This window comes from Triturus cristatus, chromosome 3_1 (assembly GCF_964204655.1).
Source record: "Triturus cristatus chromosome 3_1, aTriCri1.1, whole genome shotgun sequence".
NCBI lineage: Eukaryota > Metazoa > Chordata > Amphibia > Caudata > Salamandridae > Triturus > Triturus cristatus.
Genome location: NC_140583.1, coordinates 114,498,729 through 114,515,250, shown reverse-complemented (window position 1 = coordinate 114,515,250; position 16,522 = coordinate 114,498,729). Strand labels below are relative to the sequence as shown.

At 37.5% G+C, this 16,522-nt stretch overlaps 1 protein-coding gene across 1 annotated transcript in view; it reads left to right on the top strand.

Moving 5' to 3' along the window:
• The window catches only part of LOC146859806 (ankyrin repeat and BTB/POZ domain-containing protein 2-like), a 47,108-nt gene extending 30,843 nt beyond the window's left edge, over positions 1–16,265 (top strand). Inside the window, exons 9-10 of the mRNA XM_085646115.1 lie at positions 13,370–13,481; positions 16,066–16,265. Coding sequence (XP_085502241.1) covers positions 13,370–13,481; positions 16,066–16,265 — 312 coding nt within the window. The remainder of the gene's footprint in view (positions 1–13,369; positions 13,482–16,065) is intronic.
• The last annotated feature ends 257 nt before the right edge of the window (positions 16,266–16,522 follow it).

The window sequence follows — 16,522 nt, the reverse complement described above, 5'->3', positions numbered from 1 at the left end:
ATTTAAAAATATTTACATTTGAAGCAAAGCAAGAAAGTAAGTAAAAAACTCATTTTAGAAAGAAAGAATGTTAGAAAGATTTTCCAGGTAGTCTATAGCCACACACAACGAAAATTGTTGTACAATAGCCAATAGTCTCTCAGACATTTCCTTTGTTTTGACAGTTACTCGTGGGTTTAGACTACCTGCAAGTGTTTGGGCTATTCTCATTTCTTGAAAACTTTGCTCCTTCTTCAAAGTTTCCAAGAAAGAGTAGAAGTTTGGATGAGGTTTGCCAATTGTGTGGTTGAAGGAGTTATGCCATCCCTCAATGGCATTGTTTGTTTTTGCTTCTCCCTCTAAACAACTCGTGTAGCAGTTCCACCACTCCACATGGAATCGTGGCTTCCTCCTGCGACCCGATCTGCTTAGGTGCCCAATCCATGTGTCCTCGAAATAATTTAGAATGGGTGCCAATTTCTCTTCGTTACTCGTCCACACTATCGGGAGCAACAAAACAAAGTGCTGTTAATTTTTTTAGTTCAAATTGTAGTTTGCTATCACGAGAATATTCTGCAACTAGGGATGTTTTCTGTAATTTACGCCAAAATGCCTGGGAAAAATGAAAAAAACATCCCTGAATTTGGGTATCCGTGTACGTTTTATTGATCACATTGATCATGCTCAATTCAAAATCAATAATTATTTTCCTAGGACTTTGAGATGTTTTACTTTTAATCACTGATAAAAGTTCAGTGTATGTTGCAGAAGTCTTATCAGGTAGCAAACTATATACTAAGGGGATTACACTATTGTTAATTTTGGCATGTATAGTGTAAATTTGAGTGAAAGGATGGGGTGTACTTTTAAACGTCCCATCCATCATCCAAATTTCACTACTTTCTAACTTTGCAAGGTTACGTGGGGTACTAAAAATGAGAATTCGTTTCTGAGGGTTTTCGTTGTCATGCAGAAGGAAAGGTTCATCAGAAAAAGAAATAGAAAGATCATGTGGAATTCTAATGTCAGAGAAAGAATGTGGTGTAGATAATTGAATGTTACTTGCCTGCTTTTGTCTTTGAATAATTCTTCTCAAATTAGGAATTATAGGCATGTTACTAGCAACATGACTGGGGACATGCTGTGCAACCTCTCTTAAAATGGATCCTGTAGAATCATTGGAGGTGCTTGCAATAGCTTTCATTTCGTTAACTGTTTCTCTAATTTCTACCTCCATTGCAGAGGCAGAGTGGTTATGTTCTGTTGTTTTCACATCTAAATTATCAAGAGTAACCGCTCTGCCACTGCAATGGGTAGTGTAGTATTGCACACACCTCCAATGATTTCTAGTTAAACTTATTCTTTCCTTACTATATATGTATCCTCCATGGTTTAATAAATGTTTTCCCTTTCTGGATTTAATGTACTTCGCAGCTTCAAGACTAGACATTATCTGAAAAGAGAAGAGAAGAAAAACAAATTAGGATGAAAAAGTAAATGCTATACCTCAAATGTTACCCTTACACCTTCCTACACTTTCCCTACTGTTGCACCTTCCTGGAGTTAGAATAGTAAATTTGACCCCTACACCATCCAACACTTTCCCTACTGTGCATCTTCCTGGAGTTGGAATAGTAAATTGTACCCCAACACCATCCAACACTTTCCCTACTGCTGCACCTTCCTGGAGTTGGAATAGTAAATTGCCCCCCTACACCATCCAACACTTTCCCTACTGCTGCACCTTCCTGGAGTTAGAATAGTAAATTGCACCCCTACACCATCCAACACTTTCCCTACTGCTGCACCTTCCTGGAGTTGGAATAGTAAATTGCACCCCTACACCATCCAACACTTTCCCTACTGCTGCACCTTCCTGGAGTTGGAATAGTAAATTGCACCCCTACACCATCCAACACTTTCCCTACTACACCACCTTCCTGGAGTTAGAATAGTAAATTGCACCCCTACAACATCCAACACTTTCCCTACTGCTGCACCTTCCTGGAGTTAGAATAGTAAATTATACCCCTACACCATCCAACACTTTCCCTACTGCAGCACCTTCCTGGAGTTAGAATAGTTAATGGTACCCCTACACCATCCAACACTTTCCCTACTGCTGCACCTTCCTGGAGTTGGAATAGTAAATTATACCCCTACACCATCCAACACTTTCCCTACTACACCACCTTCCTGGAGTTAGGATAGTAAGTTGCACCCCTACACCATCCAACACTTTCCCTACTACACCACCTTCCTGGAGTTAGAATAGTAAATTGCACCCCTACAACATCCAACACTTTCCCTACTGCTGCACCTTCCTGGAGTTACAATAGTAAATTGCACCCCTACACCATCCAACACTTTCCCTACTACACCACCTTCCTGGAGTTAGAATAGTAAATTGCACCCCTACAACATCCAACACTTTCCCTACTGCTGCACCTTCCTGGAGTTAGAATAGTTAATTGGACCCCTACACCATCCAACACTTTCCCTACTGCTGCACCTTTCTGGAGTTAGAATAGTAAATTATACCCCTACACCACCCAACACTTTCCCTACTGCAGCACCTTCCTGGAGTTAGAATAGTAAATGGTACCCCTACACCATCCAACACTTTCCCTACTGCTGCACCTTCCTGGAGTTGGAATAGTAAATTATACCCCTACACCATCCAACACTTTCCCTACTGTGCACCTTCCTGGAGTTGGAATAGTAAATTGCACACCTACACCATCCAACACTTTCCCTACTACACCACCTTCCTGGAGTTAGAATAGTAAATTGCACCCCTACAACATCCAACACTTTCCCTACTGCTGCACCTTCCTGGAGTTAGAATAGTTAATTGGACCCCTACACCATCCAACACTTTCCCTACTGCTGCACCTTCCTGGAGTTGGAATAGTAAATTGCACCCCTACACCATCCAACACTTTCCCTACTGCTGCACCTTCCTGGAGTTGGAATAGTAAATGGTACCCCTACACCATCCAACACTTTCCCTACTGCTGCACCTTCCTGGAGTTGGAATAGTAAATTATACCCCTACACCATCCAACACTTTCCCTACTACACCACCTTCCTGGAGTTAGGATAGTAAGTTGCACCCCTACACCATCCAACACTTTCCCTACTGCTGCACCTTCCTGGAGTTAGAATAGTAAATTTGACCCCTACACCATCCAACACTTTCCCTACTGCTGCACCTACCAAGAGTTAGAATAGTAAATTGTACCTCTACACCATCCAACAATTTCCCTACTGCTGCACCTTCCTGAAGTTAGAAAAAAAACTTCTTCTAACTGAAACCCTTATGTTAGACATTTTGGGATTATTTTTACATTAATAAGTAAATGGTTTGTTTAACAAATTGATGGTTTAAATACAATTCTGTTTAAAAATACCTTGTTTTTTTTTAAATTGGTTTCCTTGGTGAGGCTTCTGAAGTGGAATTGGCCTGCAGGTTGGAGTTGACACTTATGTGTTGGACGGAATCGTACAACAAAAACAATTGTCTGGAAAAGTGAAAAAAGGAGAAAATGAGAAAACTGAACGTTGTTGACAAATGCAAATTTAAAATAACTTTTTGCAAATATGATATTCAATATAACTAATAGTACATGACACTTTCCCTACTGCTGCACCTTTCTGGAGTTAGAATAGAAAATTTGACCCCTACACCATCTAACACTTTCTCTACTGCTGCACCTTCCTGGAGTTAGAGTAGTAAATTTACCCCTACACCATCCAACACTTTCCCTACTGTTGCACCTTCCTGGAGTAAGAATAGTAAATTGCACCCCAACACCATTCAACACTTTCCCTACTGCAGCACCTTCCTGGAGTTGGAATAGTAAATGGTACCCCTACACCATCCAACACTTTCCCTACTTTTGCACCTTCCTGGAGTTAGAATAGTAAATCATACCCCTACACCATCCAACACTTTCCCTACCGCTGCACCAACCTGGAGTTAGAAAAAAAAATTCTTCCAACTGCAACTCTTATGTTATATATTTTGGGATTATATTAACAATAACAATTAAATGGTTTGTCTAACAAATTGATGGTTTAAATACAATGCTGTATAAAAATACCTTGTTTTTTTGGAATTGCTTTCCTTGGTGAGGCTTCTGAAGTGGAATTGGGATGTATGACGTTACAACGCATGCTATTACAACGCATACCATTACAACGCATTTTTTACAACGCAAATACTACTACAACGCTTTACTTTACAACGAATACTTTTACAACGCAAAACCTATTAAAATACTTAACCCCTTCGGTGCCCGCCCCTTTCCCCGCCCTGTGCCGGCCGTTACATTAGCGGGCGGGGTTTGTGACGAGCTGGACTCGTCATGGGCACAGCGCCACCGCGGCCCATGACGAGTCCAGCTCGTCACGGGCACCGAAGAGGTTAAAAGTGCTGTTACAACGAAATCTATTACAACGCATACCATTACAACGCGGAAAAAAAACATTTTAACTAAAAAGTACAATAAAATCTGGCACGGGATGCAGGGAAATTAGGGGTTTTTGGGTGGGGAAGTGTATTAAAATGTGGAGAAAAACTGTACGTAAATCTACTGAAATGCAGTACCAAATTAATACTCGAGTATTAAAATTAATACACAAAATCCCCCCTAAAATTCCGTTTTCATACATTTCAAAGTTTTACACAAAAAACGAAAAATTTAACAACACTACATACACATTTTTATCATGATTACATCGGAAAGTAAGTAAACAGAGTAAAACAGAAGACACATACACATAGGCGCCATTTTATCCATCTCACTTGTAAAACTTGTCCTACAACACTTTCTATGAAAACAATAGCAAAAGACATGTTCCAAAATAGATGCCAAAACGGAGCAAATGAATGAAAACAAAACATTTTTAAATGCTTTTTTAAATTATCATTTTCCACAGTAAAATAAAGTATAATAAAAAACACAACGAACGCAGTTTTAAAAAAAATTAATAGTGACACTGAAAAAAAATTATAAATACTAGGAAGACACCATTTTGCAATCAGTTGATTATCAACTACCAGAGAGACCAGACGTCAAAACCTGACACTCTGTCACCTCCACTGCGACCTCCTCTGAGAGAGCACTGAATTCGTTTTGAAAAGCATTATTAGTTTGCAACTACTAGTAAGTCACTAAAATATTTTAACACCTTGCTTTAGCGTAAAATATGTTTGCTTTCCATACAAACTATGTTTTTAAAATTTTTTATATTAACTTTAAAAATGTACTGTTTCTAATTTGTTATCACTGAAAATATATACCAACATAAAACAACTACTTTCTTTTCCAAAAACAGAAACTTGCTATTTTTTCAAAATCAGGAATTCGTGTACCTAATTTTGCATCACCTCAACGTAATCGACTCACCTTTACTATTATGAAGGTAAATGTTATTTAATTGTAATTATTTTACTTTACAAATATATTTTTAGCATTAGCAAAAGTGTTGTATGGTTAAGGAGATTATATTAATTTTTTACACATTCACACTACATCGTAAACGAAATTATGCGATGGTGCAGGGGTAACAATTACTAATATGACTTCAGTTAGGTACTGCATTTGAAAAAGCGTTTCATGTTACTGGGGTAACTATTACTATTGTAAGTCCCAGAATGTTCAGCAGTAGAGTAATTGAGTGATGGTGTAGGGGTATCCATTATTACTCTTATTTAATAATGCATTCAAAGTGTATTATGTTTTGCTTTACCAATTGTTACTCATACTCATTTGTCAAATATCAGATTTTCAATAAATTGTTTTTTTTGTTTTAACCAACGTTGGCTAAGTAACATTAATTTATAAAAAAAATTCTCATTTCCACAGTAAATCGGTTGCAACTTTGTGGATTAAATAAATTTAAAAAATAACTTAATCCTGCAGCCAGCAGTACCAAAAAGCCACGAAAACAATCAACAAAAGAAAAAGGTATTTTATATTTTCAGTGTTATAATTTCCACAAAGTAATAGTCATTCCTTTTGCTATTGTTACTCCAGTAAAGTGCAGAAGTAGGGTAAGTGATGGATAGTGTAGGGGTACAATTTACTATTCTAACTCCAGGAAGGTGCAGCAGTAGGGAAAGTGTTGGATGGTGTAGGGGGACATTTTTCTATTCTAACTCCAGGAAGGTTCAGTAGTTAGGAAAGTGTTATGTACTATTAGTTATATTCAATGTCATAATTTTTAAAAGTTATTCAAAATTTTCATTTGTCAACAACGTTAAGTTATTTTATTTTCTCTTTTTTTTTTATCCAGACAATTGTTTGTATCTTTTCTGTACGATTCAGTCCATCACATAAGTGACAACTCCAGCCAACAGGCCAATTCCACTTCAGAAGCCTCACCAAGGAAAGCAATTCCAAAAAAACAAGGTATTTTTATACAGCATTGTATTTAAACCATCAATTTGTTAGACAAACCATTTAATTGTTATTGTTAATATAATCCCAAAATATATAACATAAGAGTTGCAGTTGGAAGATTTTTTTTTTCTAACTCCAGGTTGGTGCAGCGGTAGGGAAAGTGTTGGATGGTGTAGGGGTATAATTTACTATTCTAACTCCAGGAAGGTGCAGCAGTAGGGAAAGTGTTGGATGTTGTAGGGGTGCAATTTACTATTCTAACTCCAGGAAGGTGGTGTAGTAGGGAAAGTGTTGGATGGTGTAGGTGTGCAATTTACTATTCCAACTCCAGGAAGGTGCACAGTAGGGAAAGTGTTGGATGGTGTAGGGGTCAAATTTACTATTCCAACTCCAGGAAGGTGCAGTAGTAGGGAAAGTGTTGGATGGTGTAGGGGTACCATTTACTATTCTAACTCCAGGAAGGTGCTGCAGTAGGGAAAGTGTTGGATGGTGTAGGGGTATAATTTACTATTCTAACTCCAGAAAGGTGCAGCAGTAGGGAAAGTGTTGGATGGTGTAGGGGTCCAATTAACTATTCTAACTCCAGGAAGGTGCAGCAGTAGGGAAAGTGTTGGATGTTGTAGGGGTTCAATTCACTATTCTAACTCCAGGAAGGTGGTGTAGTAGGGAAAGTGTTGGATGGTGTAGGGGTGCAATTTACTATTGTAACTCCAGGAAGGTGCAGCAGTAGGGAAATTGTTGGATGGTGTAGAGGTACAATTTACTATTCTAACTCTTGGTAGGTGCAGCAGTAGAGAAAGTGTTGGATGGTGTAGGGGTCAAATTTACTATTCTAACTCCAGGAAGGTGCAGCAGTAGGGAAAGTGTTGGATGGTGTAGGGGTCAAATTTACTATTCCAACTCCAGGAAGGAGCAGCAGTAGGGAAAGTGTTGGATGGTGTAGGGGTACCATTTACTATTCCAACTCCAGGAAGGTGCAGCAGTAGGGAAAGTGTTGGATGGTGTAGGGGTACAATTTACTATTCCAACTCCAGGAAGGTGCAGCAGTAGGGAAAGTGTTGGATGGTGTAGGGGTGCAATTTACTATTCCAACTCCAGGAAGGTGCAGCAGTAGGGAAAGTGTTGGATGGTGTAGGGGTCCAATTAACTATTCTAACTCCAGGAAGGTGCAACAGTAGGGAAAGTGTTGGATGTTGTAGGGGTGCAATTTACTATTCTAACTCCAGGAAGGTGGTGTAGTAGGGAAAGTGTTGGATGGTGTAGGTGTGCAATTTACTATTCCAACTCCAGGAAGGTGCACAGTAGGGAAAGTGTTGGATGGTGTAGGGTATAATTTACTATTCCAACTCCAGCAAGGTGCAGCAGTAGGGAAAGTGTTGGATGGTGTAGGGGTACCATTTACTATTCTAACTCCAGGAAGGTGCTGCAGTAGGGAAAGTGTTGGATGGTGTAGGGGTATAATTTACTATTCTAACTCCAGAAAGGTGCAGCAGTAGGGAAAGTGTTGGATGGTGTAGGGGTCCAATTAACTATTCTAACTCCAGGAAGGTGCAGCAGTAGGGAAAGTGTTGGATGTTGTAGGGGGGCAATTTACTATTCTAACTCCAGGAAGGTGGTGTAGTAGGGAAAGTGTTGGATGGTGTAGGGGTGCAATTTACTATTGTAACTCCAGGAAGGTGCAGCAGTAGGGAAAGTGTTGGATGTTGTAGGGGTGCAATTTACTATTCTAACTCCAGGAAGGTGGTGTAGTAGGGAAAGTGTTGGATGGTGTAGGGGTGCAACTTACTATCCTAACTCCAGGAAGGTGGTGTAGTAGGGAAAGTGTTGGATGGTGTAGGGGTATAATTTACTATTCCAACTCCAGGAAGGTGCAGCAGTAGGGAAAGTGTTGGATGGTGTAGGGGTACCATTTACTATTCTAACTCCAGGAAGGTGCTGCAGTAGGGAAAGTGTTGGATGGTGTAGGGGTATAATTTACTATTCTAACTCCAGGAAGGTGCAGCAGTAGGGAAAGTGTTGGATGGTGTAGGGGTCCAATTAACTATTCTAACTCCAGGAAGGTGCAGCAGTAGGGAAAGTGTTGGATGTTGTAGGGGTGCAATTTACTATTCTAACTCCAGGAAGGTGGTGTAGTAGGGAAAGTGTTGGATGGTGTAGGGGTGCAATTTACTATTCCAACTCCAGGAAGGTGCAGCAGTAGGGAAAGTGTTGGATGGTGTAGGGGTGCAATTTACTATTCCAACTCCAGGAAGGTGCAGCAGTAGGGAAAGTGTTGGATGATGTAGGGGTGCAATTTACTATTCTAACTCCAGGAAGGTGCAGCAGTAGGGAAAGTGTTGGATGGTGTAGGGGGGCAATTTACTATTCCAACTCCAGGAAGGTGCAGCAGTAGGGAAAGTGTTGGATGGTGTTGGGGTACAATTTACTATTCCAACTCCAGGAAGATGCACAGTAGGGAAAGTGTTGGATGGTGTAGGGGTCAAATTTACTATTCTAACTCCAGGAAGGTGCAACAGTAGGGAAAGTGTAGGAAGGTGTAAGGGTAACATTTGAGGTATAGCATTTACTTTTTCATCCTAATTTGTTTTTCTTCTCTTCTCTTTTCAGATAATGTCTAGTCTTGAAGCTGCGAAGTACATTAAATCCAGAAAGGGAAAAAATTTATTCAACCATGGAGGATACATATATAGTAAGGAAAGAATAAGTTTAACTAGAAATCATTGGAGGTGTGTGCAATACTACACTACCCATTGCAGTGGCAGAGCGGTTACTCTTGATAATTTAGTTGTGAAAACAACAGAACATAAACACTCTGCCTCTGCAATGGAGGTAGAAATTAGAGAAACAGTTAACGAAATGAAAGCTATTGCAAGCACCTCCAATGATTCTACAGGATCCATTTTAAGAGAGGTTGCACAGCATGTCCCCAGTCATGTCGCTAGTAACATGCCTATAATTCCTAATTTGAGAAGAATTATTCAAAGACAAAAGCAGGCAAGTAACATTCAATTATCTACACCACATTCTTTCTCTGACATTAGAATTCCACATGATCTTTCTATTTCTTTTTCTGATGAACCTTTCCTTCTGCATGACAACGAAAACCCTCAGAAACGAATTCTCATTTTTAGTACCCCACGTAACCTTGCAAAGTTAGAAAGTAGTGAAATTTGGATGATGGATGGGACGTTTAAAAGTACACCCCATCCTTTCACTCAAATTTACACTATACATGCCAAAATTAACAATAGTGTAATCCCCTTAGTATATAGTTTGCTACCTGATAAGACTTCTGCAACATACACTGAACTTTTATCAGTGATTAAAAGTAAAACATCTCAAAGTCCTAGGAAAATAATTATTGATTTTGAATTGAGCATGATCAATGTGATCAATAAAACGTACACGGAAACCCATATTCAGGGATGTTTTTTTCATTTTTCCCAGGCATTTTGGCGTAAATTACAGAAAACATCCCTAGTTGCAGAATATTCTCGTGATAGCAAACTACAATTTGAACTAAAAAAATTAACAGCACTTTGTTTTGTTGCTCCCGATAGTGTGGACGAGTACTACACTGCTATTATAGAATCTGTTTATTATACAAGTAACGAAGAGAAATTGGCACCCATTCTAAATTATTTCGAGGACACATGGATTGGGCACCTAAGCAGATCGGGTCGCAGGAGGAAGCCACGATTCCATGTGGAGTGGTGGAACTGCTACACGAGTTGTTTAGATGGAGAAGCAAAAACAAACAATGCCATTGAGGGATGGCATAACTCCTTCAACCACACAATTGGCAAACCTCATCCAAACTTCTACTCTTTCTTGGAAACTTTGAAGAAGGAGCAAAGTTTTCAAGAAATGAGAATAGCCCAAACACTTGCAGGTAGTCTAAACCCACGAGTAACTGTCAAAACAAAGGAAATGTCTGAGAGACTATTGGCTATTGTACAACAATTTTCGTTGTGTGTGGCTATAGACTACCTGGAAAATCTTTCTAACATTCTTTCTTTCTAAAATGAGTTTTTTACTTACTTTCTTGCTTTGCTTCAAATTTAAATATTTTTAAATTACAATTGGCATACAATGTTTTTTCTAAAAAATTTTTCAAACTTACAAGTCGGGTCCTTGTTTTTTTTTTTTCAAATCTTCATTTATAGCAAAACTACCAATGTGATCAAATCTACTGTTCCATAGTTTTGGACCAATTTTTCAACAACCAAACGCCATTAGTTTAATTACAGAAAACTTCTTTTTTAATTTCCGGCCTAAAAATTCACCAAAAAACCAACTTATCAAAATTGTACATGTCAAGCCATTATCCAAAATGCACATTGCTGCATTAACACCAATTTATATTCAATCATTATTTTCCAAAATTTACGAATACGCTATTATTTTTCTCTTAGAAATGAAGATCAAAATCACTTTTTTAAGTTCCGAAGTTAAGAAATAAACTTTGTGAACAGTAACTTTAAATAATTTTACAGTTACATACATTTTTGAAACGAACCAATTCCTTTGGGCGACCCGACATAGGCATACATTAATAACATAAATGTGGACATGATTTAAAACATTTACAACATCAATTAGTTTTTCCGCAACCTCTCCTTATTCTTTTCTTACTATATATGTATCACTATTAAAGGTTTAATCTATATTTAAAAGTGAAAATGTTTCCTACCTGGACGCAGATCAGCTTCCTGCTGCTTCCTCCTCCGATGCTCTTCAAAATGGCGCATTACGTCGACGCTCACGTCATTACGTCATCGCGCGCTTCAATGTTTACAACGGACTACTTTATTTAACTAATCTGTAAATAAATGTTTAAAAATGTAATTAAATTATTTCTATGTTTTCTAAAAAATGTACATTATGTTCCAAAAATCAATAAAAATTTGCTTTTTTTTAAAAGTTTGTTTCAATAAAGAAATATTTTATAAACATTATTTGTTTACTGTTATTATTTTTAAAAATTGTAATTTAATCATGTAAAATGTTATTTTTTAAATGTAAATTTACTAAATGTGTTCCTTACCTCGACTCTATTTTCTTTTTCCTTCCAAACTTGCGCATTCTTCTCTTTCTGATCCTTCTTTTCTTGTTCCGCGGGTTGTATATTCTGAAGCTGCCAAAATAAATGAAGGACAAATAAGCTCATAGACTTCAATGCAAAAGCGTGGGAACTTTTTTTAAAAGTAAGTTCTATTTTCTTTGCTCTATTTTCTTTTGTTTTAATTATTTTTTAAATACATTTCTAATTACTCTTTTAATATTATTAATTTTTTGAGTTTTTTATCTTTTTAATTTTTTTAACATTTCTCTAATTTTATATTATAATACTCCAAAAGTACTCTTACTTTTTAAAAAAAATTTTTTACAAACATTACACTTTATATAAGAAGGATAAAAATACTCAAGTATTAATCTTTCAAAATACTAATATTAAAATATTTTTAATTGATATTAATTTTTAATAAATGCTCTAATATTAATAATTTATAATAATTCGAATTTTTAGTTTTATAACATATTTAATTAAATTTAAAATTACTCAATTATTAATTTCTCATAATACAATTCATTTATTAATAAAATTATATTTTTTTAAATTAACTTAAAAAATACTCTTTGTTTTTTTAAAAATACTCAAGTATGAATCTTTCATAATACTAATTTTTCTATAAATTTTTATATATATTTTTTAATAAAGCTCTAGTATAAATAATTTATAATAATTCTATTTTAAAATTATAAACATATTGTAATAAAATTAAAAATACTCAAGTATTAATTTCTCATAAGACAAATCATTTATTATTAAATTTATATTTATTAAATTTAACTTAAAAAATACTCTTTGAAATTAGAAAAATACTCAAGTATTAATCTTATATTTATTTAATATAACTTAAAAAATACTCTTTGAAATTAGAAAAATTATCAAGTATTAATCTTTTGTTAAACTACTCACATTTTTTAATTTTACTAAATTAAAAAATAAATTATACTCAATAATTACTCTATCATATTTAACAAATATAGTATTTATTTTAAATTATACAATATTTTTTAAATTTTTTACAAAACTCATTATTCTAAAAAAAAGCGTTGTAATAGTATATGCGTTGTAAAAGTACTTACGATATAACAGCATGCGTTGTAAATGCATGCGTTGTAAATGCATGCGTTGTAAAGGCTTTTGCAATGTATGCGTTGTAATGGCATATGCGTTGTAAAAGTACTTACCATATAACAGCATGCGTTGTAAATGCATGCGTTGTAAAAGCTTTTGCGTTGTAAAAAATGCGTTGTAATGGCATAGCGTTGTAAAAGTTGCGTTGTAAAGGTTGTTTCCCCTACGGGACCCTTACACTTTTTGGAGGTAACTAAACTTTTCCCTAGATTTTACTGTAGGGAAACTCTACAGGTGGGGTGGAGATCTCCCTTTGGTAAAGTATCGGGAAAATTAAAAAAATGTTTATCAAACTTCAAAATAAATTGATAAAAATATTTTTATGTAAATATTAATGTAAATTATATGTCTTTAGTTTCAAAGTAAAGCAAAATTAAAAATGCTGCATTACTTTTAACTTAATTTTGAACTGAATTCCTAATTTAAATAAATTCTATTAAATTAAATTATTTTTCTGAAGTGTACATTATAAAGAAAGTAAATAAATATGTTTTTTCTTATCTATTAACAATAATTATTACCAGTGATGTATAGAATTTATTAAAAGTAGTTTAAATATATTTTTTTAAATTAATATTACACTAATTTATACTTTTACTGAAATAAATGAAAAAAGATGACCTCTAATAAGTGTAAAAACAAATTGCCTTCGTAGCATGATCTTGCGTTAGGGGATCCACTTCACAGGGCAAGGTGGCATGCAGGGGAGAAGCTCCACCTGTATAAAGGGGTTATTTCTCTGATTTTAATTGGCTTCCTCTGTGTTTCTTCGCAGCTACTCTCCGCAGCCAGCCTGTTTCATCTGGATGCCCTGCAGCGGCACTGTGAGATCCGCTGTGCGCGAACCATCACGACGGAGACCGCAGTCCACATCTACAAGTACGCCAAGCTAATGAGGCAGCCTTATATTTGTGAGGGAACTTACATCACCGCCTTCACCTGCTTTCAATGACTCCTATAAATTTAATGTCAAACCAGAAATCTTTGTGGAGCCTTCAGGATTTTGCTACTAGTGGTGAGAAACTTACATTTTAAAACTTGCTGTCACTAAGGTTTTTAATCGTGAAGAAGGGTTTCTCTGTATCATACTTTAGGGCAGGAAAGCTGCAAAATTTCTTTACAAAGACACGCCAGGCCACACAAACCGCGGCTTTATATATATCACTGAAGCCTTTGCTTTGTCCTTTCGTTGCCTTGAGTGGCGCAAGGACAACGCAAAGGCTTCATAGATATAGGCCTAAATGTCTAACTAAACACAATAAGGGGGCATATTTACAAGCCACGATCACCACAGCATCGTTATTTTTTCAGACGTTCCTGTGGCGATACTGGCTTCGCCTTATTCACAAGGTGGCATTATGCCACTTAACGTGACTCTACACCACCTTGCGAATAAGGCCCCCTTTCACGCCACACTTACAGTGAAAGGGATGGGCTGTGGGTATTGGAGTGGGCGTTCCGCCACAACAACCATTGAGTTTGATGCTGTGCCATATTTACAAGGGTGGGGTAAGCATGGGGCAGCACCAAAACTAAGCCCAGGGAATACTTGGTCTTAACATGGCGAAACAAGGAGAAATGCTTTACTTCCCCTCGTTTTTGCAGTTTCTATGTGCGCTACGATGTGCAACACACATAGAAACAGCAATACACCATTGATTGTTTATGTGCAGGAAAGTGTCCCTTCCTGCACATAAATGATCATTAAAAAAAAATGACAAGTTGGAGCATCTATGTGTGCTGCACACCTGAAGGGACACTTTCCTGCACATAAGCAATCTTTCCCTCCAATGCAGACACCCTTGCACAATAGTGCAAGAGTGTGTTTTTTGGCGCTAGGCAGCTATATTTAGCACCAGCTGTAAGGGAAAGGCAGGTGTGCACTGTATTCTTGTGAATACCGCACATCCCTGCGTTTGAAAACTATCGTAGTGGGGCGTTAGCCTTCTTTGCCTAACGCTGCGCTCCGACGGTTTCCTAGTAAGCATGCCTCTAAGTTCTATCAATGAAAAACTCTAGTGCATTCATTCCCATTACAATTAAACTGAACAAAGATCTGGCTAGATACCCTTTTAGCATACCTGCTATTCGGGCTTCTTTCTTCCAAAGGTTGCTATGTTCAGGTCTGGCTTTAGCAAAAAACTTTAGATTTTTACTAAAGTTACATACATAACATATTTACTAATAGAGGCTTTCATCCAGCCGTCCTGTTGTTGTGTCACTCACATTTTACTTCCACCCACTGCAGTATACAGCATGGGTCAAACGATCAAGCCATTTCAGCCATTGGCTAACTTCACTGTGAGCGACGCCATTCTGCTCTTTCACGTAGAGTACACCCAGCTAGTAGTTTCATTCAGTGCCTAGGACTACAATGTGTGCTATTTGAGAACCATCATAATTTTTCTTTTTGCTAATGCTTTTATATATATTTTTTGTAACAGTGAGGACCCAGTAGTTAACTTAATTATAAAATGTTTAAAAATATATATATATGACTAAACAAGCATTGATAAAGCCAAAATGTGGCAGTCAACGCACGACCTATTCGCTTTGCCAGTGCTCGTTTAGTGTGCTGCCCAGTTCAGATGAGGAACGGTTGTGTGTAGATAGTATGGGTGATGGAACTGGTTAATGTGGTTAGGGAGTTTGCTTTCACCATTCATTGGAAATAGAGTTATTGAAGGACCATTTGTAGAGAACAACTTATAGGTTGTTTTTTGTAGAGTATTATATAGCGCAAACTAGACCCGAAGGTATGAGAGCGCTTTACAAGAGCACCAGTTACGTTACAGACAGACACATTCATATTTTTTAGGCACCAGGAGATTAAGTGATTTGCCCAGAATCACAGAATGTTGAGTGTCCTGCCGAGACTCAAACCCGGTTCCCCAGCTCCGAGGTCGACCGCCCTAGCCGTTAGGCAATTTATTATTCATAGCACGATTGTCAGGCTATTTATTAAAGAAGCAGTGGGTGATCAGATCAATTGTTGGGGTTAATGTGAGCGACTGGCCTATTTTGTTTATGACAGTAAGATTGTTCAGCCCCTTTTTCATGAAGTGTGTGGCTAACTGGGCAATTTATTGGAAATAATGAGGAATTTCAGAGCATTTATTGTAAATTGTATGAATTATCCTACCATTTAATTTAGATAGTGAGGCCGATGGAGGCATTTATAGTTCCAATAAAGTTATGTGGAGATATTTGTCTATTAGTTGATGTCATTATTCAAAAGGCTACGTTATGCCACAAAAAACACTTTATAAATATGGAGAAGGGCATATCGCCACCAGAGCGTCGCTAAAAGTAACTTTCTGGTGGAGATATCCCCATGTGAATACGGCCCTTACTTGCATGGCCCTCCATTCACTGCCTCCCAACCAGTGTGCTTAGGACCCATTAGCAGGCTCAATGCAGGTCGCCTTTCAGATTAGCCAGAGATTGAATGCAGTCTGTTTCTTCTTTTCTAGATTCACAACGCCCCGGAACTGGCTCTCTTCTGCGAGGGATACTCTCTGAAGCACATGAGCACTTTGCTGGAGCAGGACTCCTTTAGGCAACTTATCTATGGGCGAAACAGTAGGGTGCAAGGGATGGACACCTTGCAGGACCTGCAGCGAACCATGGCCACCCGAATACACTCCATTTACATCACCTCCAGAGTGTGAGCTTCCTGCAAGAAGGGCACAAGTGGTGGCCCATGTTGACAAGGGGCACCTTGGTAATGGTGACTTCCGCGTCCTCTTCATGGCCAACTGGCTGGTGAATCTCTACCAACATCCTCTGATGCACTAATGTAGTGGACCACTTTTACTGGCCAGGTTAAGGCATGTTTGAAATTATAGGACAAAATGCAATCTTGCCGTAGAAGCACTACGCATAGACACTGGCGCTTCACTGAAGGATGAGCATTTCCAAAGCATTT